This window comes from Petromyzon marinus, chromosome 47, assembly GCF_048934315.1.
Source record: "Petromyzon marinus isolate PM22_M1 ecotype Great Lakes invasive population chromosome 47, UKy_Petmar_22M1.pri1.0, whole genome shotgun sequence".
In the NCBI taxonomy this organism is placed as follows: domain Eukaryota; kingdom Metazoa; phylum Chordata; class Hyperoartia; order Petromyzontiformes; family Petromyzontidae; genus Petromyzon; species Petromyzon marinus.
The window spans coordinates 8,811,728-8,839,151 of record NC_133713.1 but is presented as its reverse complement, the minus strand read 5'-3'; the positions used below and the strand labels follow the sequence as shown (position 1 = coordinate 8,839,151).

The following is a 27,424-nucleotide window of genomic DNA, read 5'->3' as shown; positions in this document are numbered from 1 at the left end:
CGCCCTCACAGTCGGGCATATTTGCGGTATACACCACGCCGCCGTTGACCCTGGCCATTGACCGAGCAACCCAATGTTCCTACCAGCTCCCTCTGCAGGAATGTGTTTAGCACGTTTTGTTTTCGTGACAAATCTTCCTGTTTGGCTGCGTTGGGTGGTGCTGGGTTACGACACATTCATACTTACGCGACCTAACCCAAAAACCTTTATTATGAAATCGAAATGTATCCGTCACTGCAAGCTTCACAGCTTAACCCGTTGGATACGGAGAGGGCAATAATTTTTTGACCTGGCAACAACATTGTCTCCAATTTAAGCGCTTTGCTATTTCAAGTTGTTCTGATCAAACAATCCATGCGTACATTCTGACTCGCCCCTGCTGGACGTCTGTGAAAAAGAGCTATATAGCTCATCAGATTCCTCCGGTATACATACGTATTCTGATTCAGTTTACAGTCCTAGCGTGGTTGCTTTCCAAAGGTAGTTAAACATCTTATTCAGCCCTTGCTAAGGAGCATATCTCCCAGCCCTTTTGCCCTCTTGTAGATTTCATGCTTATCAAGGCTGTCTGCGGTCTCCATAATCAGGAATAAATTATTTAGAGTTACGTTAAAGGGCACCACCTTGGCTCTTGTGATGTCACTGCTCGTGTGTATTCATACGTGGTCACGTGTCGGTGATGTCACCATCGTTGTGCAATGGTACGCCGGATATTTGAAGGTAAATTTTATCATTAACGACACTTCGAACCCTGATATCTGACATTCTAGGATACACGGCCTCTCTATGTACCTATTAAGATAAGAGCTCTTTTATGGATTGGGTTCCATGTTCCTTTCACAGATTTTAATCACCAAAGTGGTTATACCAATTTAAACACAAAGACTAAACACGTGCACAGAAGAAATAGAGAAATGCGCGCTTGGAATTACAGCGAAAGATGGAAAGAGGAGCACGTGGATTAAAGGACAAACAGATGTCAGGGACATTGTATTGACCATTCAGACACGTAAGCGGGCTTGAGCAGGAGATATCACTCGAAGGGACGATGGTTCAGAATAATGATGGAGGAGGCAGGCGAAGGAGATTCCCCCCTCTATCCCCTTCCCGAGAGGACATCCGTCGAGAAGGAACTACGAATTCTACTCGAGTGCAGGTGCCAGCTCGGTTTATTTACATCGTCATATCACGAGAGGGGGCAGTGGCCTGGGGAGGCGTCATTCAATCTGGATAGATCATGGTTGTTGATGATCATGATGATGCTAAGTGTGCACGCGGTCACGTTTGCCACACGGCGATTAGATGCGAGCCCAGAAGCAGATGGCGCTGTAGCCAAAGAATAATAATTTATTTTTAAAACACACACACACGGTGTGTGTTAACAAATAAAGCATCCGTAAATAAAGAAGCTGACAGCCAACTGGGCATGATGATGAAGAAGCTTGGGTGGACAGTGGCTAGAGGACCTCGGACAGCTGCGTTTTTCCGGGAGGGAATGATTGACGCGTCGCACAGTGGGAAGTGACACTTTAGGGTGCGAATATTTGTTGGTGGTGGGCGGAGGGGGCGGAGGGGGCGTGGAGGGAGGTGTTCGTTGGTTAGTAGATGCAGCCCTTCCTGCTGCTTTCGGCCGCCCTCCCAGGGACAACCCGGAGTGAACCTGATCTCTCGCGGCAAGGCGGGGGTGCGGGGAGTGTGGTGGCACGGCGGGGGGCTGGCGGCAGCACCGTGGGGGGGGCGAGGACGGGACCCGGGGAGTGGTGCATGGTATGGCTGGGATGTTAGCGGCACGTGGCAGAAATTTGAAGATGATCGTGGTTCAGTAGACGTGTCCACTAACATGTAATAAAATAATGCGCATACAGGATGGGATCTGTTTCATTGCTCAAAATTCAAGTATCATTTAGGCCCATCAATCAGTGGGCCAGTGTTTTCCATAAGAATTTGTTTAAGCAGGCAAACCCTGGACTAGATTTCACCTTCTCGGAGTCTCATCAGCAGGGTGTGTGGCCTGTTAAATGCATCTGGTTTCTCTGATGTTATAGGCAACAGAGAGAACCTTGAACAGAGAGATCAGCAGCAGATGTTATACAGATCACAAAAGACCATAGGAGGTGGAGAGAGATGATTGCCAAAGAATGGCTGGTGCCACCACAATCACCACTGTTAATGGTCTGATGATGATGGTGGTGATGATAGAGGCTCAACAAAGAATGATGGGTAATGAAATAACAAACAGACGAGGATCTGTAATATCACACGTGGTTGCCGCGGTCCATGGCTCATCCAGAAAATTGGAGGAGGGGTTGGTGGATGCATGAAATCTGTGACCTGGGTAAGAAGGTGGTGCCTGTCATGGTACAGTGCAGCAAGTAGGTTTACGACCAGTCGTCATTGTGAACATTTGAGTAAAAATAAAGGGTCTGCATTCTGGAATCGTACACACAAAATATGTATATTTTTTAAGCACCTCTTTCGTCACTAATATGAACAGGTTATTGACGAGAGTAGTGAGTTTTATTTATTGATTTCTGTGTGAAGTTTAATTGTTTTGCCTGCATTGGCAAAGCAACCCGAGCAGGGAGTCTCCCTAAAAGGACACTGCACACGATCTGCGAGTCTGGAGACTTAAAAAAAAGACCAACGGACCAGTGACATCCCAGCACAAAACAATTACCGAGGTGATGGACAGCGCCCAAAAGTTGTACTTTACGAGAAAATTTACAATTTTTTCGGGATCTTTTATTTGCATTCTGTTGGCGCTCTTTTACTTTTCGGCCCACCGCTCGTAAATATTGCGCCCGGCTTGACGCCGCGCTGCACGGGACAAAATCGCGGCACCACGTGACTCGCATTTGGCAGAAGCTCGCGATTTATGAGCCATGCATCGCATGCCATTGCCCGCTGGGTGGTTTGAACTCATCTCTTTAGTTATACGTGGCCGGAGCCACATGAGAGATGGGCTTGGTCATGGAACGCCGCGGCCAGTTGTGCCCCAAACCACCCTCCCAGCCCCCTTCCCCCCCCCGTTGCGAAAGCCGAAATGGGGTTCGGTGTTGGACCTGACGGCACTCGGATGGCGGGGGGCATTTGAATCTCGCACGCGCCGAACAACGCTGGCTACAGCGATCCTTCGTCGCAATCACTAACAACTATTCTTGGTAGGAATGCTTGTCCTGTGCTCTTGTTTGCACGCGCGTGTGTGGTGGCGACGAGCATAGATGTAACTGTGCGAGGAGCAGTCGTGCGGTGGTTTGCACGTTGCCCTACGATCCCGGCTGCATGGGTTTGATTCCTGGCTCTGTACATGTTCAGCAAGTGGCATCTGAACCTGATGGTGGGCCTCTCACTAGATCAACTCAACCTTAAATGAGCATCTTTCATGGTATGTGAGCAGTGGGAAAACACAGGCAGACACGATTGATGCTGACCAAATTAATTCCTCGAGTGCCATTCCAGCTTTAGTTGCTGCTCGCTCACAGCACTTGTGCCTTTGGTCTCTTAAGGTGAGATGGGGAACTTGGGTCCTCTGGTGCCGATGGGGTGCATTGTTAGTGCCCTTGGCAGGTGCATTGTGCATGTTCTCCTTCAGCTGTGGTGTGATCGGGTCACAGCACTGAAGAAGCAAAAGCAGCTGGGCTTGTGTGCGTGGTACTGTCCCTACCACTCAATTCGTACTTGTTCCATGCTTGCAAATGGAACTTGATTCGATGTCGTGGTTAGAACACGTGACCCACAATATAACATTTTACGAATTCAGCTCTTGATTTGCAGTCAGCTAAGCCTTTCAACTTCACAAGGTCAATTAAAATGATTCCCGCACCACTTTGTGAGCAGTCAAGCAGTGTTCATCCTCTGGAGAGACTGGCCAGAGCCATGAAAATATGGAATTTCCATCACTGGCTCAGGGTCTCCAGTAGAGAGAATAGCTCTGCCTCATTGCTCATTTGCACAGGGAAATACTTTTGTTGTTGTAACTTGCTGACTAGACATCTGTGAAAAAAACCTTCATAGCTCATCGGATTCCTCCAGTCTTTCCACACCTCCGATTAGCATGGTTAACTACCTAAGGTGTGAAATAACTTTAAATATATGTACATACAAACATTCTGATTCTCAAGCAAGCTTTGCCCAACGATGCGCGATTAATACGCCACGGAACTGTAATTTAATTTCCCTGTCCGTCCAGAACCCGACATGGTGCAGCCTGGACTTTGGGCTGATGCCAGACAACCTGGACACATCGGTGTCGCGGCTGGTGGTGCGCGTGTACGGCGGCAGAGGGGACCGCTTCTCAGCGCTCATCGAGTGGGACGTGCATCTCGACGGCCTTCGATACGTGGGCCCCCAGGTGACGTCACCGCGTGCTGCTGTCGCGTCTCCCCCTCTCGGCTTCCGTCTGCGCCGCTGCTCACCGGGGGGAGGGGGCATCTGTGAAAGAGAGCTTCATAGCTCATCGGATTCCTCCAGTCTTAAATTAACATTCTGATTCTGATTATAATTGTGCTGTCAAGTGGCCTTGGACAGGACACGTCGCTAGAAGGGATGCTAAATAATGGTCAAGGATAAGTGCTACAAAATGCAAATGCTTTTTTTATTCAAATTGTATATCAGCAATATCCAGCCGCTGAGATCATTGTCCTTGGTCACTTTAATGTCCATACCTGTTCATGGCAGCAAGACAGCTGATTAATCTGGCCGTGCAGCTGGATTTTTTTACAACCTGGAACAGTTGGGGATAACTGCGCTACTCGCACACCAAATTCTCTCTCCGATTGGTTCAGTGCCTTTGAGCCGTTCCAAACTTCTGACTCAATTCCATACACAGTTGATGTTGCTGCACCAGTTGTTACATCTGACCATTGTCTAAGCACTCTAAAGTCACCCTACACACACTTAGACGTAAACTTCACGAGGCTAATGACATTACTTGGCAATACAACAATGCTGATCTGGATGGCCTCTGTGCTTCTCTTGGCACACAACCTGCTTTTCAACAAGTGACGTGTCATCAGTAAGCGCGTCGGCTGTTACTGATGTTACACTAGCGGGCACTTCATGGGACACGTTCAACATGAGCCTGGTTTATAAGAAAAAGAGAGGCGAGAGCGTGGGCCGCAGTTGAATGCAGCACCTGAATTGATCGGCGTGGCTGGCAGTTGAGGACGTGGGGTGGGAAGTGCATCACCGCAAGAGTCACCGAGTTATTGTTGTTCTCCGAAAAGCGCCGTATGAATGGATTTTTTAAATTTTGATTTAAAGCTTTCGTGACTGCAGTAATTCATATTCTTAGCTCTTTCGGTAAAGTCACGTTGAAGGGAAACAATAAAATAATCAGGCGATGACCGTTGTGTTATGGTCGGAACGTCGTGAGAATTTTTGTTTATTGTTTCATATATATTTTATTATTTTATTTTGTTTCCCTTCAACGTGACTTTACCGAAAGAGCTAAGAATAAAAATGGATTTGTTATTAACGTCATGTCCGATGCCGAATAGCAAATCGACTACAATGCACACGAGCTCTCCAAAATTCAAAGGGCTAAGAAGAGTGGTTGAGCCTCGATCGCACGTGGGTTGGCGACCACCGTTGACCCACCAGATTGGTATCGGCGGCTGCGGGGCTGCACCACGTGTTTGTCCCGCAGAGAGCATTGCGGCAAAAAATTGTACCGTGCTTCTATGCTCCGTCACATTCAGCAAGCGACACTGACCCAACGGTGGTGAATTATGGTCAAACGACTGCCACGAACCGCACTGCGACGGCAGTCTCCTCATCCAGCAGTGTATTGACAATGAGGCTCTGCTTGTTCACATGTGGGCCCGCCGGTGTAAAAATCTTTCACCGCAACGCCTCAATAAACGGTGACCTACGAGAGAGAGGTGCGCGTGCGAACGCGCAAATTAACGCGCGAGCAAACGTCTCTCCCGGGGGTTTGGGGAGGGGGGCACCCGGCTTGCAGGGAAGAAATTCGAAGGAAAAACAATCGGTGGGAAGGAAGGAAAGAGGCGCGCTATTTTGAAGCGTAATCGCCACGTGGAATGCACTCGGAGCGGCAGCTTGAACGCATCAGACATTCTACAGAGCGACGGGGCGTCCTTTGGTGTCTGCTCCGTGCACGTGCCCCTTTTCTCTCGTTCCTTTATTTTTTTCTTCCCCTCTCTGCCACCATACGTGCAATTATCGATAGCGTGTGTGCACAGGTGCCGGCGTGTGCGTTTCGTCAAGGAAAAGCTTTTTAAGAGCACCGCCTGTAAAAAAAAAGTACAGCATCGCGCAGAACACGTCGTCGCGATAACTCCCCGCTTAAATAATAAAAGGAGAAAAATTGGGCGCGCATGCAATCGCTTTGTTCGACGCCTTTTTTTTTATCGTACAATTTTCGTGCGAGCATTCCCCCCCCCCCCCCCAAGACTGCAATTCCGCGGAGGCATTTGTGCGATTTTCACGTGCGGACGGGCGGAAAGCGCCGTGCGTGTTTCTCCAATGTGTTCCTAATTATTAAAGTGGTATCCCAGCAGGACGGCTAGAAGAAATGTGACTCGATCCGTCGATGGATGGTTGCCCTCCCAGTTGCTTGATGGAGTTTCAGCCAGGTGTCCGGCCGTTTCGGCGATCGCAGCTTGCGGTGTTTGTGCGGGGAAAAAAGAAATATGATTATACATTCTTTTTTTTTGGTTGTCACGTACTTTTTATATATTTATATTTTTTGTACTCTTACAGATACGGGCAGGTGCGCCGAATTCCATCGTGTTCGGAATGACCGACGGTTATTACGGAACTCTGAGTAATCGCAAGGTAAGGAAGAATGCCCCCACACAACGTTTTTTAAATTGTTGTGTCATCATCAGCCATGCTCTATCTTCTGCTGGATGTAGACCTCTCCAAGCAATGCAACAATCGAGTTAACACCTGCGCATTAGCTCGTTTCACCTCCGCAATGGTGCAATAGATGAACCCCTTGGGCATTTTCCCACTTTTGGATACTATTCCCATCACAAGTCTTGACCACCGGCCAATATCTTTTCAAGCGACAATGACGTGTCCTGCCCAAGTCCACTGTTTTTGTGATGCCCCTAACTTGCGAACGTTCACTAATCCTTTTGTTCTTCCTCCAGTCTCAGCGCAATTCCAAATATGCACCCCTGCATGCTTCTTAACAGTTTTCAGCGTTTTTTCTCTCTATTTTCTTTGGCTTTTTAAACAGTATACGTTACAGCCCTTACTTTACTAAATATGAATTACTCTTTAGACAGGAAAGCCTTAAATGAACGCAAAGATTGTCTTTTTTTCAGGAGGGTCCTGGTTGAGATGTGTGATCTGTTGCATTCTGGGTTTTTTTTGTATGTGGGAGGAAACTACGGCATTTGATTGGCTGATGCTCAAAAGCCCATGCAGGGATATGAGCGGCTGACTTACTCTACTGCTATGCAGACGTGCTCCAGTCTTTGGCTGCCACTCAGTTGTTATCCTTGACCATTGTCAATCATCCCTTCTTGCGATGTGTCTTGCCCAAGCCCACCTACTTAATAGTTTAGGTGAACTAATTAACCTGCATATGTTCTCCAATCCACTGCGTTCCTCTTTCTGTCTCTAAGTGTAATCCCAAGCGCTCATCGCTCCATGCTTCTTCGTGCATTTTTAAGTTTTACTCCACATTTTTAGATCACAATCTTCTGTTACGGCCGGGAGTACATGCCGATTAATTAGAAAGTTCACCTTTCGGCACATTGATATGTTACTTTTCATGATGAAGGACAGAAAAGCGTCAGAGTTAATTGGGCCCTCTGTCGTGTTGCTCTGACTTCACATTTATTTCGCCATGTGACACTCGTTGCTTCAACCGGAATGACCGTAGCTCATGAGGCAGGTCCACTGCCCGTTGGGGAAAAAAACGAACAACGTGCGATTAGCCGCGACCGGCTGCCGTGATTGTGCCGCGGCTCACCCCACGACTTCTCCGGCGAGAGTTCGAAGTCGGGAGCAGAGTCAAGCGAGAAAAGTGCTCCCTGACAGCTGTCGCCAGCGCAAACCGATTTTACACTTCAACCTCTTGACCCCCCATGGTTGTTTACACTTGTTACCCCCTGAGCTGCGGTGGTCACCCCCGTGTGAATTGTACGCATGGAATGGTTCAGCACTACCTCCCTATGAGTTGATGAATTCTCATTATTATTACCACACAATTATATCCAGGGAAGGCTCGCGGAGTCTTAAGAATCTTTTTCAGGAGGGTCCTGACAAGTTTTTGCAGTCGTTTGATGGTTTCTCTCTGCGATCCCAGTCGAGTAATTTGCGGGTAATTTTTCCAGCATTGGGTTATTTTAGAAAAATACTCAGTGACATAGGATGGGTTTTTTTTTTTTTGCGATGGGAGGAAACCCATACAGAAAAGGGGGAGAACATACAAACTCCATGCAGAAATGCGCCCGAGTAGGGAATCACACCCGTGTCCTTTGTGCTGTGAAGCACAAACATTGCCACTGTGCTACGCTCCTACACAAATGATTCAATAGTCACGATTTGACTCGAGAATGTGTACTTGTTGGTCTGGTCTGCACATTCATTGCAGGGTTATACTAGTATATTTTGTTTTATTTTATGCAGTAACTTCGATTTCTTGGTTTATATTTGTTTGTTTCTGCTTTTATTTTGGCTTGCTTCATTGTTCTTGTTATTTTGGCAACCCAGGTCACACTTATGGACGAGGCTATCCTGGTCTCGTGCGTTCTAACCCACCAAAATGAAATTAACTTTAAAAACTGCCTTGTTTGTACTGTCTCTTGTGTATACTACCCGTCTACCGTAGATGCCGTCTCGTGTGGTTTGCCTGATCCGTCCCGTCGGTTTCGTTCTGACGAAGCTGAAAGGGGACATTTTCACGAAATAAAAATCTGAATCCTGAATAATCGATGCGGAGTTGATTTTGCGTACTCATTCGGTGCTAAGATGCTGTCGATGCTGCCGGCAATGACGGGGAGCTGGTTTCACTTTCTCTCCTGCAGAAGCTGGCGGACAGGACCCAGGGTAGCCTGCAGGTGGATGAGAACATTGTGCGGACTTCCTACAGCGTGTTCTCCCTAATCAGGTGAGTACTCGGGCGCGTTTGGAAAGCGGGGAAAATCACCGCGCAAAGATCCAACGGCCGCCGTTGCTTGTATGACGCACATCGATGAGGCTGTGTTCCAATCAGTCCCCAATGCAAGTTTGGGTGTCGTGGACTTTTAACTCGAATTGAAAGTTACAACCACCAACCCGACTTTCAGGTTCACAACTATAGTGTACTGCCTTTTGTCAAATCATCTGGAAATCACCCCACCTCGTCAGATCTCTTAACCTGAGCAGGGTTGAGCCTTTGATGGCACTTCTTGGATGGGCAACCATTATGCACAACAGGTGTTATGGGCTGCTGTGGGGGCCACGCTGTGGGCAGTAGAGGACAAGTGCAGCTGCCACATCTGTGTTCCCCGCCTTCACCAACCGACACTGATCAGTGTGGTGAAGTATGGTCAGCCTCCAGGACGTACCTGTGTGAAGTCCCTCGTACGGCAGGCAACTGGTGGTCCGCACGGACGTGGCAAGTGGTTCATGCTAATACGTTTTTTTTTCTTCAGCGAAACACCGTATATGTTTTTTTCTGCATGGTGGTGCTCGAAAATAAACTGTCAAAATTGTTTCTACTATTTTTTTATTTTACCTGGTAAGGCCCCACTAAGCTTTATAGCTCTTTTTCAGAAGCGAGCTGGCTATCACAAATGATAGCTCAAGGAAGTGGCTTATCATCACATGGAAATGTATAGCAGCCAAATACTCTATGACACTCTATAAACACATGCTGATTCTAAATATGGACGGAAAAAACGGAGAAAATCTATGTGACCACGGGAAGAGAGACACGCAGACTCAAAATATACAGCAGGCGTCAGGGTCTGGATCGAAGCCATGACCTCCTGTATACCATGCGAGGTCGTTAACATCTCGCCACTGTGGTAACCCGCGACCCTGGCGGCACCACAATGTGCTGGGCATGCTGGGAGCTACTCCACTTCGGTCTATCGAGCCAAACTTGCGGAAGGGATTTGAAATCTGCAATATTGGTCGCAAAAACGTTACCAAGCCGGGAGCTGGAGTGTGACGGGTGAATTGGCGACTTATTTAGAGAAACAGATCGAGTGTTTTAATGTAGCATGTAAAATAGCATCTAAAAGTTTTTTTGGGGGATGTGACTTTCTTTGCGAAACACCAGACATTGTGGATCTTCCGGCTGGAAAACTTGCAGCTTAGAATGGAGGTGCTGTACATTGCACCTCTTACAAAATTTTCTTTGCCCTTTCCATTTGCGTACCCTTGAAGTTGTGTCACGACGCGAAGGAATGCCACTTCAGGAAACCCCCTTAAAAATAAAAGCTGAGATTTGCGTTGTCATGTCGGTGGGGCAACCCTGGAGGATTACGCCAACAGTGTTACCGCTTCTAGAGTCGCTGTGTTATGACGCTCTCGCGCAACACTAGAAGGCGCTCATTCATTCTTTCGTGACGATGTTGGGTGGTAGCCTGCACTGTCGGTCATCGACCCGGCGCACTCTGCGTTGGTCATCGGCGAACACAAATTATCACGAAGTGACATTGTCGAGAATGTAAATAGCTAAATACGTTAACAGAAAATAACCCTGCTTCCCATATCTGTCAGAAGCAGGAAAAATTAGTTGACGTTGGTCAGGACGCGTCGCCAGAAGTATAAATTGTGAATTGGCGACTTATTTACAAAAGTGAATTGATAGTGTTTTGATATAACATGTATCAGAGCATAGAAATGTTTTTTGGATGGCCAGTGGTCGAGTCTAACGATGGAGTGGCAGCCAAAGGATGGAAAGCGCCCACTGAGGAATTGTAGCGCGGTGAGATCAACTCGTGTGGATGCAGATGGATTGTATGTATGTTGAATACTTTTGCACCGTATGTAGCCAACTGAGAAGTGCGTGTAAAGGACAACAGACTAAGCACAAAAAGCAGTTCTGTTGCTGCATCGTTCGATCGCGAGAAGCGGCGATGGCTTATGAATGCCTGAACGCAGCGTCGGATAGAGAATGACTGATGATAAAGGAAGAACATTATCGTGTGTGGACATTTTAGTCCCCAAAATGAATGAAAGGCACGTTTATATAACGATGGTAGTTTGCGTGTTTCATGGTGACCGTTGTGACACTGTGAGCCAACGTCACCTTAAACAACCTTGTTTTAATCATTGGTGGGTGAATCCCAGATTTGGGCCCAGGATCTCAGTGGTTTTGGCCCAGGTGCTCTTGCATGGCCATAATGAAACATCTGAGCTAACCGCGACCACCTTGTAGAGGCCAATTTTGTTGAACCCCGAGTGGTAACCTCGAATGAAAGTATTAAATAAGTGAACTTTGATGCAAAATGATTAGTGTGTTTATATTTCAACGCTTCGCAAAAGCAGTCTTCCGGTTAGGCAACGAGCTGTCGCTCAATGGCCGGTATCACTTGGCTATGCGGGAGAGAGAAAAAACCGCGCTGTTAAAGAAAGTGCAAGATTAATCGCAGGTCTCAACACATTCACTTTTTAACATGGACATACAATGTAGCGCAAGTGTTTTTATTGGAAGTGTTGAGCCGCCAGCTTTGGCCGGGTTAAGAGCAGTCATCTATCAAGCGGAGGGGAGCTGATGAGGTGCAAAGAATGGAAGAGAAATAACGATTAAAATTCTCGGAAATGTGAGGCTCGGCAAGGTTAGGGCGCACTAGGAAATGAATCGATCTCAATACAGCGCTTCCGTTTTTTAAAATTTATATGCATTTTTTTTTCTTCGCAGCGTTAAGAAAAATTGCTTTCTTTCGCTCGCTCGCTCGCCCGCTCGCTCGCTTGCCCTGCACCCCACTCTCGCACCCCGTCTCTTGGTCTATCGATAATAATCTGTTTTAACAGCTGTAATCACGCTCCAGCCTCCACACAAACCTCCTTCCCCCACACTTTGTTTTACCGCCCTCCCGTCGCCCCCACACATCCCCCCGCCCCAACCACTACCCCCCCACCACCTCCCCCCCACTACTACCCCCCCCCACCAAGCAGCCCAAACGGCCCGACCTTTTCGCCCCGACGCCTGTGGATTTTTTTTGTCTCGTCGCTTTTTTTTCTCGCGCCGGAGTGTAGAGTTACTTTGACACTTGTACGAACGCCAAGCGAAGGCGAACGAGAGTCTTATCGAATATCAGGGGGGGCTAGATTATCCTTGCGGTTAGCGCGATCGCCGCCGCCCACCACCGCCCACCACCGCCGAGCCGGTTCGAGCCGAGTCAGCGGTTGGATTCCCGCAAAGACCTGCGGCGGTGCCCCGGTAATCAACATCGTACGCCATTGACGGTGATGTTGGACATTAAGGAGCGGAGAAACCCTTGTCGCTGTAATTTTAAAAGACTAGGCTATTATGCGTGGGTATTTTTTCCGGCCACTCCAATTTCCTCCCCCACTTAAAAGGCGCAAAGAATTGGCCACTTCCAGCCAGGATCTTCAGGAATGAAGCTTAAACGTGTAGTTGGTGTACAGACAAATTACATGGATAATACGTTGATTTTTATTTTTGAAAAAAATCATACCCTAGCAATCATGGAATATCTAGATAGATTTTTTGTTTTGTTTGTTTCAGCAGGAAGACCTCAATAAGCTATTTGTCTCTGTCTAATGGGCATCCCGCAACAACCCATACTTCATATTGTTGTCAACGTTCACATTTTGACGGCACATTCAGTTTTTCTTTGCCCGCATATTTTAAACGTTGCCCCATGTCACAGTGAAATGGAGCATAAGTGTCTGTGAATTCCACAATATGGTGTAGTCTCCAACCTGAACGTGAACATTTTATTTTGATCCCTAGGTACCTGTAAGGTATGCAATTATTGTGGCTTAATGCCCCATCTTTGCTGCATTAAAACTCAAGTTAAAAAAATTGTATCATCTTGAAGGTTTTTTTTTTCCCCACTCAAATGAGTGTTGGTGATGTGGCGTTCTTCCAATGGCGGAGCAAGGATTTTCAGGTAGGGGGGGCAACCCCTCTAGCAATGAAAAATGATAGAGGAGTCGTTAGTAAGTAAGGACTTGTCCCTTGCTTTTTATTCGACGCGTGTGCGGCGATGGCGCAGCCATCGATCGAGGGTCGAATTCGAACCGTGTGTGATTGGCATCGCGCTCGCTGAGAAGTCGTGTACTGGATATGCAACAGCACACTATTCTGTGAGTCACTTCTAACTGCTTTGCCGTTACTTATTCCAATTATGGACTCAGACTATTGTCTTATCATCTCATAGAGTCCCTGGCACGTAATAACATGCTACACAGTGGCAGTGGGGGTCGCAAAATGCCGATTTATTACTAATAAACCCCAATGATCCGTTCGAAATTAAGGATTTCGATCGAATCATTGGGGGGGCACGTACCACCCCCCCCCCCCCCCCCCCCACTGGCTCTGCCAGTGCGTTCATCTCTCAATGCCGCCCCTGTGATCCAGCGGTGGTGGTTTATTCATTATTTGCTCACTCTTACGGTCCACAGGTCAATAACTGTTGACCTTCCACAAAACTTGTACTCGTGTTATTGATCTCGGAGGAATGATGCTGGGTCTAAATTGACCTTGACCAGGACTGTGAGTTTGCAGATGTTTTTTTAAAAGGCACTGTTATTGACGAATGGGTTGAATTTATTTTTCTCTCTTGGGTATTTTTGTTGCCCACTTTATTTTCTCTTGCGCCCTCAGCATCATGTTATGGATAGCGTGCCATCCGTTTGTAAATCTCAATGAGAAAGTGCATCCTGTGTGTGTCGGAGAATGACCCCGGGAGATATTTTTTTTGCGGCTTTTTCCAGAAAAATCCTTTCGGGCTTATTCATCCCTGACGCACTCTGCCACGACAGTGTTTGTTGCATGACGGTAGCAGTGATATTTTTTGTAAATCTCAGACTCGGAATGAGGCAAAATAAGTGCAAAAAAACAAATTGAACGTGATATTTTTCTGAACATCCATAGGTGATGAGACTGTGCCATCGGTTTTCCCCTGCTTGAGAACCGTTTTCAATCATGGGTGGCTCAAATCTGGATTGGGAAGGCAGGAGCTCAGCTGTGCTGGCTTAGCGCTCTGACCTCCGAGCCACCCGGCTACCTCTGTTCCAAACTCTCACAGCGAGCGGCGTGTCAGAAAACAACCCTGTGAAGATGTTATCGTGAGTGTCAAAAAAGTGCGAGTCCTTCGCCATTCCGTCTCCCGTTTCCAGACCATTGCTACGGTTGGGTTGAGTCTCTCTTGAGGGCGACCACCGTTGGCTTCCCCAAAAAAGCGGTGCCCATTTTATTGGTTCCCAGAGGGATGTCGGATTGAGTCAAATCCTTCAACCAGGATATCACCTCGCAACCTTCTGATTGTGAGAGGACTCGCTCTGCCGATGAGCTACATGGCCAGGATTTGGAGTAGGAATGTAGTAGACATCGCTTCTTGTCTACATTAGGGGTACGTGTTATACATTTCCTGCAATGAATAGTCATTGTATCTTAATGAAACCACGATTTTTAATTATCATATTTGGAATTGGCCAAATGAAGTGAAGATAAAGAGTGTAATGTCATTAATTTGTTTAGCAGTCATTTGTGACCATAAACTCCCTAAACCTGAGAGCCCTGTTTAACCATGGGTGGCTGAAACCCGGATTAGAACTGGAATCTCATTGGTAACCAACTCACTGCTTTGGTATTGGCTTTGAGACCCCGTGCAACTTGGCAAGCAGCTTTATAATAAGTATCATCTCGTCAGAACTCGGAAATGCAAAGCAGGTCTCAGCAGCGGTTGCATGGGCGACCGCCATGCTGAACGCAAGTGCTGTAGGCTGCCGTGAGGCTTCTTCAGCAGCAGAGGGCCTTGCAGGAAAATCCCTTTGTTGCATTGTGCAATACTACAACATCTATGCTTCTCACCTTCACCATCCTGCAGTGACTCAGGGTGGTCATAACTCCCCCCCCACCACGGGCATGGCTTGGGGGAGGCTTTCATCCAGCAGTGGATTGCCTCTTGAAAGTCTGTACGCAATTATTGTAAGCAATCCTGGATTGCGGGGAACCTTGGCCGTGGGGGCGAGGGCCGCACAGTCTGACCCAGACATTTAAGTGGTGCTATCGGTGATCGTGCCGCCCTCGCCGACACTCCGAGCCTAACCCCGCTGGACCCTTGTTCCCAACCGTGCGTTTATCTGCGATGGAGCGGAATGCCTGGCACTCGGTGCGCGGTAACAAACTGAGATTTGACATTGGCCCTTGCCCCATCTGCCGCTCCTTTGTTGTTGTTGGTGGTGGTGGTGGGAGAGGGGAGGGTGGTTGGGGGGAGCGACGCGCTGCACGATAGTGGCCACCGCTTGTCCGATCTCGGCGGCGATGAGCGCCTATCGATCACCTGCTGTGGTCGCAACGAGCAAGGGATATCAGAATCTTTATACTGAAGCAGGAATCCGATGAGCTATAAAGCTGTTTTTCGCAGATGTCATTTAGGGGCGGGTCAGATACCTACAGCAACAAACAATACAAAAAACGATAGGAGTCAAAACTATCGGAAAGGTAAGTAAATCACAATTTTTATTTATTTTACCAACAGAGACCTGGCCACAAATGATAGCGCAACGAAGTGGCTTATCATGAGCGCCGTGCTCATCCTGTGTGGAAAGCCCGGTGTCTGTGGTGCCAATTCTACATTTCGGCACTTCATGGTGGACTACAAAGTGGTACCCTTTTTAGCAGGGTAGCTAAGGTCCACCCAATCGATCGAACTTGCAACCATGAGCTTAATGGCTGCAATACCCAAAATGGAAATAACAAATCTGTGCATAAAAAAATCACAACAAAATAGGGGGGGGGGAGGGGGGAGCAGCCGCCCAGCGGTCGCTGGCGATTGTGATTCCGTGGCGTCGTTAAACAAACAAAATTAAAAAAATATATTAATTTAACCCAGTGGTGTGAGGAGGGGGGGGGGAGTTAAAAAATTAAAGTTAAACTCGGAGTGAAAATTTCAAAATAAGTTCTTTTTAACGAAACCCCAATGCAGAAACGTGTTAGCTTATTGAATTAAAGTAGCATAAAAAGTGTGTTATTACATGCTCGGAGAGGCACGGAGGAACCAGATCGTTTAAATACAAGCAGGGCCCCAAAAGGCTTCTTTTATTTCTTCCTAAAACGACAAATGTAACTCTTTACCGGGCGTGCGCGCGCTCGCGCTAAGTGGAGAGACATGCCCGTTGAGTGTGTACTGGGTGCTTGGTAAGCCGAGGCTAATTTGGCACCGCGGCACATTCCTTATGCGCCACAATTCCCGGACAACGATAATTGTTGCTAATTAATTCCACGGTGGAGCTGCGGCGGGCACGCCGGCGCTGCCAATTGCGGCGACTTGAGTTTGATTCCCGGCCGCGGCTAGCATAGGTGATGTCTGAATTGGTCGAAGAAGTGCCCCCCTCCCCTCCCATCATCCACACCGACCAGTGTGGTGAAGTACGGTCGAGCAACCCCCACGACCCGCACTGCATTTGTAGGCTGCCATCCAGTATGCGTACGTAGCCGTAGGTTTATGGTGAAGCTACTGCAGTTTATGAAAAATTGCAGCGTTTTCTACTACATTGATTAAAGTGTTGTGGCTGTGACATTGAAAGTAACTTGCAAGTTTCCCCCCTCCCCCACTCTTTTACGAAGAGTCAAACTTGTGTTGGACAGCCCGGTAGGATGGGGATTGTCTAGTTCTATTTTTATGTGTGTGGGTGATTTGTTTAGCTTATTTGTATTTTGCACTCCTGTTGTGTTTTTGTACTGTTTGTTGTTGTAGCGTTCTTACCCCGTGCCCCTACTGGACGTCTGTGAAAAAGAGCTTTATAGCTCATCGGATTCCTCCAGGGTAAATAAATATTCTGATTCTGATGAAGAGATACACCCAAAAAACGAATACCCCTGACGTTGTGGTCTCACGTGTTATTTTGTACTTCACAGCGGTGCACTTGTGTAGATAGCCCAGGGCACAAAGTTTATACCTGAGAAGGTGGTGGTGGATGTGGCTTGGGGAGTCCTTTATCCAGCAGTGGAGTGACCATGGCTGATAATGATGATGATATACGTGTAGGTAGTAAATTGCTAAATCCGTCCATCAGTATCAGCGTCGAGTTCGGAGGTCGATAGTCAACGTATGGCAGCACTTCTCTTCGGAACAACCTCTCATCCCCCCCCCACCAAGTCCCTCTTTGTCTTCCACTTACCCTTCTGCCTCTGATTTTGCCCAGGAGAAGGCAGCTTGGCAGGAATATTTTCCTTGGGAGCCTCGGACACCATCTCCTTCCTCCCTCTGACTAAATCCCTGCATTGTCCTTTGTTATCCCATTATTTTTAACACGTCTTCATTCGTTGATTGCTATCAAGCTAGCTAATCCATCTTCTTTGGTTCTTTTGGTAAAGTCACGTAGAATGAGAATAAAATAATAAATTGATAAAATAACACAATAATATTCTCACGACGTTTCGGCCACAGCGCTGTCCTCCAGACAGTCTCGTCCCTTCACCTGATGAAGGCCGCTTGTGTTGTGGCCGAAACGTCGTGAGAATATTATTGTGTTACTTTATTTTATCAATGTATTATTTTATTCTCATTCTACGTGACTTTACCGAAAGAACCAAAGAAGATGAATCCTTGCAGTCACGAAAGCTTTAAATCGAAATCTAGCTAATCCAATTGAGGGTTTGTAGGGCCTCTTCAACATTGACATGATCACCATTCATCCCAGTGCTTGAAGCTGTACCCTCGGGAAGGTGCAAATTGAAGGCCGATGTCCACTAAAAAAAATCAACTAAATGTTGATTAAACCTTTGCTCCAAGAATAAAAACGTTAATGAACCCTTTCTCGGGGGGCGGGGGGGGGGGTCAAAGGTGTGGGAATAATTCTGCCCACTTTGACAGATGTTGGTATCGTTGAATGATTCCTTAGAATTAATTCAGTGGAAACGCCTAAAGAAAGACTTGTGTGTGCAGGAATGTGGCACCGTGAGCCGAGCCGGTTGACAGAATTATTAAAGATGCGGGCAGACCTTTCATGGCCGGCCCTGCACGGTGTAGTTTTTCGAGAGACACTCTCAGGACGGTGCGTGCTTACGTGTGACCTAGCACCCTGTACGATTGAAACTTTGTTGCCGTCTTAAATCTGGCACACCGGGTGTAGGTGGTAGGTGGTGCGTCGCCAATGGCTCTCGGTGTCGTTAAAATTCGCCGAGATTTCTCGGGGGTGAACCTATCGCCTTCATTTCAAAATCCCCACACTGCGTCGTTTTTAGTTTGCCGACTGACCGCGCGGAGGAGACGAGGGTTTAAGGAGGAACGACACTGCAACCCGGAGATGTTGCTCTTGAGACCTTCCAGAGTTCTCCCACAAATATGTTTTGTGTTTCTGGGGGCATTACCCCATCCCCTGAAACCTCGAGTGCACGGGTTCCCAACCTTTTTGCTATGGCCCCCCCGCACCCCCTACCCCCCATTTGAGATCAACTCAACCCCCCTGTTTTCCCCTCTCTCCATGGCACTAGTCAAGACGGTGTTGGTAAGCAAGTGTGTTTCACATTGTGTGTTCATGCGCTTTGCGTTCGTAAGGCACGTGTTTCACATTGTGTGTGTGTGTGTTGTGTAATTAAGGCACGTGTTTCGCAATGTGTATGTGTCTAAGTAAGGCATGTGATTCACATTGTGTGTGTGTTGTGTAATTAAGGCACGTGTTTCACATTGTGTGTGTGTTGTGTAATTAAGGCACGTGTTTCGCAATGTGTGTGTGTGTGTAAGTAAGGCATGTGATTCACGTTGCCTATTCGCACGTGTTTCACGTTGCGTATGCGTTGTGTTAATACGGCATGTTTTTCATGTTCTATATTAGTGTGTGTTGTGTTAGTAACGCTCTTGTGTCGCGTTGTGTATTGGTGTGAGGAGGGCACGCGTTTCACGTTGTGTGTCAGTGTGCGAGTAATTGGATGCGTGTCACGTTGCGTGTTAGCTTGTGTTGCGTGAGTAAGGCGTGTGCGTGTTTCACGTCGTGTGGTAGTGAGGTTGTCGTCGCAACGGATCGCTGACGTTAGCCTGCGCCGCGCATTCGCCCCCATCGCGGCTTCAGGGAAGCGCCTTGCGCCTCTTTAGCTGTTCCGCCATCGCCACTTTGTGCCACGTTCGACTTTTGAGGAAAATACAACTTCCTCGCGGGGACCGTGGTCATCTCCGTCATTATTTAACGCAATTACATCAGTTATTCGCAATGCACTACGCCCATCACGGTTTACGCCTTTTTACGCTTTGGCGGGCCACATTGCGTATACAAAACAAGCGGGCACCCTAAAGCCGTACTTGCTCCCACCTCGTGTCGTGTCGAGATGTAGAACGGATTGAACAAAAGAATATTGAAAACACTTAAACCTGATAAGAGAGAAGTAGGTTAAGAAAACATTAATTATGTACGGTAAAAGCGTCTCCCCTTTCCTCCGCAGTTTTCTTTATTTTTAACAAAGGTTTGGCAGGTGAAGCAGCCTTCACATGGCAGTGATTATGCCTTGGCCGGAGTGCGCGCGTGTGTGTTTGTATACGCGAATGTGTGCGTGTGTGAGCGTGCATGTGCGTATGTGCGCGGGGAGCACTTGCACTAACAGTCTGTTGAAGGCTACATGGAGGATATTTGTCTTTGGGGAGCGGTAGTGTAGCGGTTAGCGCGTCTGCGCTAAGAAGCTGGCAAACCCCGAGTTCGATCCCGCTCACGGTTATCGGAACCGGTCTTGGGCCTCGCCTAGGTCGACTCTGCCTCAAATGAGTACCTAGTGCGGTGTGTAAACATCGCCACTGTGGAGATGGCCACCCACCCCCTCGTGTTACCTGCCGACCTCAATAGGTGCTTGGGAACTGCCACTTACCCCCCCCCCCCCCTCTAGAAGTCCGTTCAAGGCTATACGGGGGGATCTTTGTCTCTGCGTGCGGTCAAGAGCACGGGAACATGCGGAGCAAGCTGTGCCGATTTTAGACGTCTGGTTGCATTGGCTTTGTAAAAAAAAAAAACACGTGCCGGGAAGAAACAAAAAATCCCATCATTTGTAAGACAAGGGAGAGTAAAGTGGTGAAATTCCACTCGTTAACCAATTGTTGCTAAACCACTGCTTCGTTCCTTGTTGCAAATGCCACGAAGTCGCCTTTAATAAAGCACAGATTTCTTAGATTTTTGAAGTATAATTCTGTGTTTTAGAGGCGGTTGTGTGTGTGGGGAGCGGTAGTGTCGCGGTTAGCGCGCTGCCCTACGACCCCGGCGACCCGAGTTTAATTCCCACTCGCGGCCAACACCAATGACAATTATCTGAACCGGTAGTGGGCTTTTCCTAGGTCGACTCGGTCTCAAATGAGTGCTTGGTGGAGTGTGTAAAAGCATCGCCACTGGGGAGACAAAGGCGGCCGGGTGTGGAGTTGGACACTCAACCCCTCGTGTGCTGTATCGGCCTTCACAGGTGCTCGCTAACAGCACTTTCCCCAACAGTTTTTTAAGGCTACACGGGGGATCTTTGTCTTTTCCAGGTTGCACACAGCTCAGCGCGCCATCAAGCAGACCCAGGCCACCGTCAAGAGAGTTCACAGAGACATTGAGGAGCGACTGCGCTCCAAGGCCAGCCACATACTCATGGTAAGCCTCTTCTCCCTTGCTCCACACAGCAGCAGCAGAAGCATGTATGTATGTTGAACTTCTTTCGCACCCTACGTAGCCAACCGTGCTAATTGGAGGTGCGGGGGAAGGACAACATACTAAACACAAAAGGCAATGGTAACAGGGGATGAAACCAGAGATTGCACGATTAGTCGATCGTTGATCAGTCAATGAAAAATTAGACGAACATCTCCAATTTTTTTAAACATTCGATTCCTCCAGGCCATTTTAAAATTGGTGGCCGCCCCCATGTCCTGCCTTCTGAAGGTGGGAAACCCCCTTATACAAGCCACGCCCCAGCGCGAGGGGGCGCGGCTGATGATGTCACGAGCCCACGCCCATTACCTCTTGTTCAAGTGGCGCGCGTGAGATTGTTGTTTTTTCACGTTATCCTATTGGTCGAGTAATCATGCTGATACGTGGTTGAGAAATCGATTGCTCAAATCATCGGAGAGTCCAGCTCTAGGTGAAACTATTTATTGGCCAAGGTGGCTTGCCAGCTGTAGTCTCTCAGTGAGCTATGTCACTGGGATTATGGGAAACGTTAAGAAGGCGGTTGATCCACAGTTTTCCTTGCATCAGGCTGGGGGCAAGATGTTAACTCCCTTGCCTGGTATGGAGGAGGTTGTGGGTTCGATCCCGACCCTGACGTCTGCTGTATATTTGGAGTGTGCTTGTCTCTCTCTCTCCCTGTGGTTGCGTGGATTTTTTTCTGGGTCCTCTGAGGTTTCCCTCCACATTTATAATTATCAACATGCGTTTTGAGTATTTGACTGCTATACATTTTCACACGATGATAAGCCACTTTGTTGAGTTATCATTTGTGATGGCCAGGTCGCTTCTGAAAAGAGCAACATATCTCAGTGGGGCCTTACCTGGTAAAAAAATACAAAAAAATTGTGTCCTTGGCCTACTTGGCACACTGATTTGGCACACATATTTGGCACTCTTGGCGTTCACGTCACCGGTTCTCCGTGCGACTTGACGAGCTGCCCAGCAAACTGCTGTCCACAATTCGGTGGAACTGACCAGGAGGTGGAACGAGAAGGGTGGTTGAACACGTATGACGTAACAATCACGCGAACACGTGTTTTGGATATCGAGTTATGATGGCAAAACGCAAGAAGATTAAAGTATTTTTAGCTCGTGCGTGTATCTGTTTGTCTGTATATTAAGACGAAGCAGTGGCACGATGGTTCGCTCACTGAACTCTGAACCCAAGTAGCTGAGGTTGATTAGCAGCCTCGGCTCACGTCAGTGGCGAGTGTTATCGGAACTGGTTCTGGGCCTCCCCTAGCTTGACTCGGCCTCAGCACGTGCATCCATGCTGTGTGTGTACATTAGCACTGGGGAGACGAATGTATGCAGGGCATGCTGCTGCCCTCACCACTGCCCCTTGCTTCATGAAACCTTTAATCGTTGCTCACTAACAGCAGCAGTTTGTTAGGATGCAACAATCTATTAAGGCGTGTGGAATTATCTTTTTTACGTATATATTAGTGGGGAATGGCGGCAACTGTGATTAACGCAGTGATTACCAAGAGGTTGATCCTGGCCACGGCTAACATCCGCGGCAGGTGTGTTATCTGGACCGGTCCCGAGGCTCCCTTGTTTCAATGTATTACCTTATGCAGTGTGTTAACATCGGTACTGGGGAGTAAAATGGGGCTAGGCGTGGTTTTGACGACACTGCCCCATCGTGCATCGTGTTGGCCTTTATAGGTGCTTGCTAACAGCTCTTGGCCCAAAAGTCTATCGTCATATATTGCGATTCTCTAAGTGCATGGGCACAGTGATTTCACATTACCCTGCGAACCCGGCGACCAATGTTCCATCCCAGGCCATGGATAATGTCACTGGCAAATCGTATCTGAGCCTGACCTGGATCTCCCTCTCATTGAAGCAACAAAGTATCTGGTGTGTAGTGTAAACATCAGCAAAGGCAACCAGGTGTGTTGTGCTGACAAAACCACTCCCTCCCGCACTCTGCCAGCCTTAATACTTGCGCCAACAGCTTGTCTAGCTAGCTATAACCGTAATCTATGTCTGTTTGCACGTGTATCTGTGTGTTTATCTGCACCGGTTCTGCGCCTCCACTAGATTGACTTTGCCTCAAATGAGTACCTGGCATTGATTTGTAAATATTGGCACTAGGGAGATAAAGGCTGTGGATCATCCACTCCCTCATTTGCCTTGCTGGCCCTCATAAGTGCTTGCTAACAGCACTTGCCCCAAGAGTCTGTTAATGCTATATGGGAGATCTTTCTCTTTGCAACAGAAAGTGCACCTAGCCTGCCACGAGCGCTGTGGCGATGTCACCGCCACTTAGTGGCGAATAGCAGCTGTTGCTTTTTTCCGGGCATGTGATTTGTGTGTTCATCTGTATGCATGTTTGTTTGTCTCTCTATGTATGTTTCTGTGTGTAAGTGTGTATGTGTGTTTTTTTGTGTGTGTTTATGTCCCTGTGTGCCAGCCCTTTCCCCAACATGCTGTATGGCTATAGAACGGTCTTTGCTTGTACAGCGTGTGTGTCTGTGTTTTTCTATACCCACATGTCTATAACAATGTAATAGTCTCTAACCCTTACCCAATCCACTGCTGTATAAAGACCTCCCCATGTTGATCAAGGAGTTCGTTTGACCATACTTCACCATTGCAGTAATAAGAATGTGTCTTTGTCTGCCTGTGACCGCAGCTAAAAGACCGTGAGCAGCTGCAGATAGGGATCTCCATGCTGCACTCGGAGCTGAAGCGACAGCGCCAGGCCTTGGAGAAGCAGACAGATTTGCTGCTGCACACGCAGATGGAACTCGCGCACCGAGGTCCGTATGACCAGAGGCACGCGGCAGGGGGTCATACTGACCCCATAGCTGAAGCCTCGGAAACATTAAAACCGGCCCAACGCCTCACTTCCACTGTAGAACCGAACCGACCCACCGCCGGGCATGGGTCAGGTTTTGTTTTTCCACTCGAGAAGCCGAGCCTTGCTGCCGACGTCGAGACAGAGTTTTATGCTCGTACATTTAATAACGGCAACGGGTTTCCGACGACAGGAAGCAACGGCTTCATTATCGCCTCGCTTTTTGCAACATTCGCTTTCAAGATTTGATTGGAAACGGCCAAATAAAAACATAATTGCCAAACACGCAGGGGCAGAATCCTCCTGAATGAGCGTCTTGAGTCTCAGCGTGGACTTCCTGCGTGAATGAAAAAATAATAATATGTTATAATAAATATGTAATTGAGCGTAATTTAAATTGATTATTGAAATGCGATGAGCTTACAAGTAATTGTGGCAATGTTGATTTGAACGCTGCGCAACGATGACTTTTTCCTTGCAATTGTTTCAGCCTTGCTGCTTGGTTCTATTAATCCGTGCATTTGTTTGTGCTTTTCATAATTAAATGAGTGCTCGCCTAGAGAAAAAATGCGTTCTTTGCGATGGAAACATCTCCGTTCAGTGAGTCAAGAGGGAAAACAAACCATACAGAAAACATTTTCGCCGCCACTCAAGTGGGAATTGGGCACCGGGTCATACAATTTGACCCAGAAAAATTAGGAAATTAAGTAACGTTGAAAATGCTGATATATATGTACGTTTTCTCTTAAAGCTGATGAGGATAAAGTTGTGGTTTTACCATACTTCACTCGAATATCTGATTAATCTCAATGTTGATAAATCCAAATTATTACAAACGTTATGTGCGCCTTGTCCTCAGTTGAGGTACTGTGCTTACTTTGGCGTCGTGCCATCTGCGCCGTTCATGTCTTCGTTAAATTACCTGTGATTAGCGAGACTTTCTCAGAAGTTAAAACTTCACTTTAGCAACAACAAAAAAAATCCTGTAACAAAGTAAAGGGCAACATTTGGGCCAGGCGAGGTCGGTAATAAATTCAAATTATTCCAAAGTAATACTGCAATAGAAAATGGTCATTACATTTATTTGAAATTCAAGATGCAATGCATCATTGTATTTACTACTTTATAAATCAGCACCCATTCGGTGCAGCCATATTGCGATTTATTTTTGAGCGATTTTGGGTTTATTTTAGATCACGTTTCAATTTTAACTTGATTATCAATGCTGAACCTCCAGTGAAATTTCACGGAGCAAAAAAAACGCCCCGCCGTAGAACGAATCCAATCGGTCACAAGTTTGCTGACTCCCACCTCGGTTGGGGGGGGTTGAATCAGCACTCTAGTTGCCAATAAATTGAATACCGCTTTGTGGGAACCTTTTCTTATGGATGGACTGACCCCAATCATGGGAATGTGGAATCTTCCACCGCTGTCTCACGGTCATTCGTCGTTGCCATTTCCCTTGAGATCCTAGCTCCTCGCCAAGTATTTGTGTGTGCGTATAAATAGCTATATGCTGAGGTGGAGTGGTGGCGCAGTGGTTAATGCAATGCACTGTGGACCCAGCAAACATAATCCACTTCGTTGAGCTATCATTAGTGATGGCCAGGTCGCTTCTGAAAAATAAGCTAATAGCTCAGTGGGCATTACCTGGTAATATATAAATAGTTTAGCTATATTTATATACATTTTAACAGTGATTTGTTTACCTTTCCTACACTTCATAGTCTGATCGTGTGTTTTTTTACCGTTTGTTGTAACATTCTGACCTGCCGCTTCTGGACATCTGTGAAAAAGAGCTTTATAGCTCATGGGATTCCTCCTGATCCTGACCTGAGATTCGACTCCCAACCATTGGTCAACCTCAGTGGGAAGTGATACTTCAACCGAGCCTAAGTCCCCTCTTCGCCAGCCCGCACTGACCAGTGTGGAGAAGTATGGCCAGGCAACTCCCATGACACATGCGGGTGTAGTGAAAGGCATTCGTCCAGCAGTGGATTGACAGTGGGTTTGTAAATGAAATAACTTTATTTATACATCCGCACAAGTTGCGCATTCGCTTGCTGTCACTTAAATTAACTGGGCTGCAATTAAGAACGTATGGCTATAATTGTTCTAAACCAAACCACAGTTGTGTTTTTTTTATTCCTCTACAGCTTTGCCAGAAAGCATTTATTTTATTAGCATTATTTTCAAAACGATTACAATTTTTTTTCTTCCAGCGGATGAGTGGCTTTTAAAATACGCTAATGATAAAACGGTGCTGGGAAACCGCAGGGCTGATTGATCTCATTCTGTTTTTTCCCCTATGGCGTGCAGCGGAAGAACTGGAGAAGAAAAGGGAATGTCTGAAGCAAGAGTGGGAGACTGTGCAGAAAAAAAGACGAAAGCAGGAAGACAAGAGGTACTCTAATCACATTTCGTCGCTCAGAATGAACGAACGAACGCGCGTTCATATTGCGCTCAATCGCGGAACGAAACATCTCGGAGCGCAGAGCCCCCTTATTTGCTGCTGTCCCTGTGCGGCACGCGGTGACTCCGTATCCGGCAACGACGATGGGGGCATTAGTCTGCCAGTAGGGAACAAAGATTGCTATTATGCGAGTCATTTGTGAGCGCTTTTTTATCGTTGGAAATTTGGGCCGAGGTCGACACTCTGTGTGTTTTTAGTTATGGTAGGAGGGGGGCGGGGGACGGAATAACCTGGAAGGAAACTCACGTGGAACAGCAAGAGAACGTACAAAATCCGCATGGAGATATGCCCGAGTCCGGGAATCGAACCCAGACCCTTCTTGCTGCGAGGCACAAGTGTTATCACCGCACGCCATCCTGCTGCTCCGAATTCCACAGCCAGTCTAATAAAAGAACAAGCACTGCTGATTTTCCGTGAAGTGGTGTGCTTTTTATCCATCCTGGAGATCCTTATACATCGTGTCACCGACTCTGCTCCCAACCGGTATTTGAACTCCCCAACCTTTTTGATTTGTGGGTCAAGCGCTGTAACCACAGCACATCCTGACCAGATCCTTGGTCCATAGCGTGGCAACAATAGCAATGACGGCCCATAAAAATTATTGGGCGGCCGCGACAGGAATTGACGAACAAGAGCCTCTTGGCGAGGAGAAACGTGACAATCACAATGCGTCGCGGCCACCCATTATTATTCCATTCATTCAGTTCAGTTTGTTGGGCACTTATTTATTTATTTTCACCCAGCTTCTGTGATTTGAGACTTTTTTTTCCTTCTTTCCGGCACGCCGACTTTTCCCCGCGCCGGCTGTCTGTGGCGTCGGCATGTGAGAGAGCACGGCCTGCGATCTCCGTGTCAGATTGCATCAGTGCAAGGAAGGCCCGGCGTGAGCCTTTAAGATTTTTTTTCATTTAAAAAAAAATTCCCCCCCCCCCCACCCCCCACCTTGTCTCCGCGCGAACGGACGCTCGGGTTACAATCACAGCGAGGCTCGCACGAGGTTTAATTGGCTGCAGGCGTTGTCGAACGTCGATCCACAGCGAGGGGAGGAAACAAGGAAATACTACGCGATCGTAGCAACGACCCCGACGCGCTCGTCCAAATCTCTTTCGGTTTTTTGACGTGCGTTTGCTTTTCCTGTTATGGTTTAGTTTTTCCCAGTCGTATTCCAATTGTGCCCTCGGTCGCCGGACAGAAGACATTTCCATTCGGAATTCTCACAAAGATCGGTGTGTGTGTATATGTATATATGTACGTGTAATGAACTTGCACCGTACATAGCCAACCATGATAATCGGGAGATGCGGGGGAATGACAACAAAATAAACATACACACAAAAAGTGTACTAAACTTG

The 27,424-nt window shown here is 47.4% G+C and overlaps 1 protein-coding gene across 2 annotated transcripts in view; it reads left to right on the top strand.

The window, feature by feature from the left end:
* UVRAG (UV radiation resistance associated) overlaps window positions 1–27,424 on the top strand; it is a 92,403-nt gene that overhangs the window by 12,185 nt on the left and 52,794 nt on the right. For both annotated transcript variants that reach the window (XM_032972078.2, XM_032972079.2), the window contains exons 4-9: window positions 4,190–4,351; window positions 6,724–6,798; window positions 9,006–9,088; window positions 20,613–20,718; window positions 23,435–23,561; window positions 25,919–26,003. In XM_032972078.2, coding sequence (XP_032827969.2) covers window positions 4,190–4,351; window positions 6,724–6,798; window positions 9,006–9,088; window positions 20,613–20,718; window positions 23,435–23,561; window positions 25,919–26,003 — 638 coding nt within the window. The remainder of the gene's footprint in view (window positions 1–4,189; window positions 4,352–6,723; window positions 6,799–9,005; window positions 9,089–20,612; window positions 20,719–23,434; window positions 23,562–25,918; window positions 26,004–27,424) is intronic.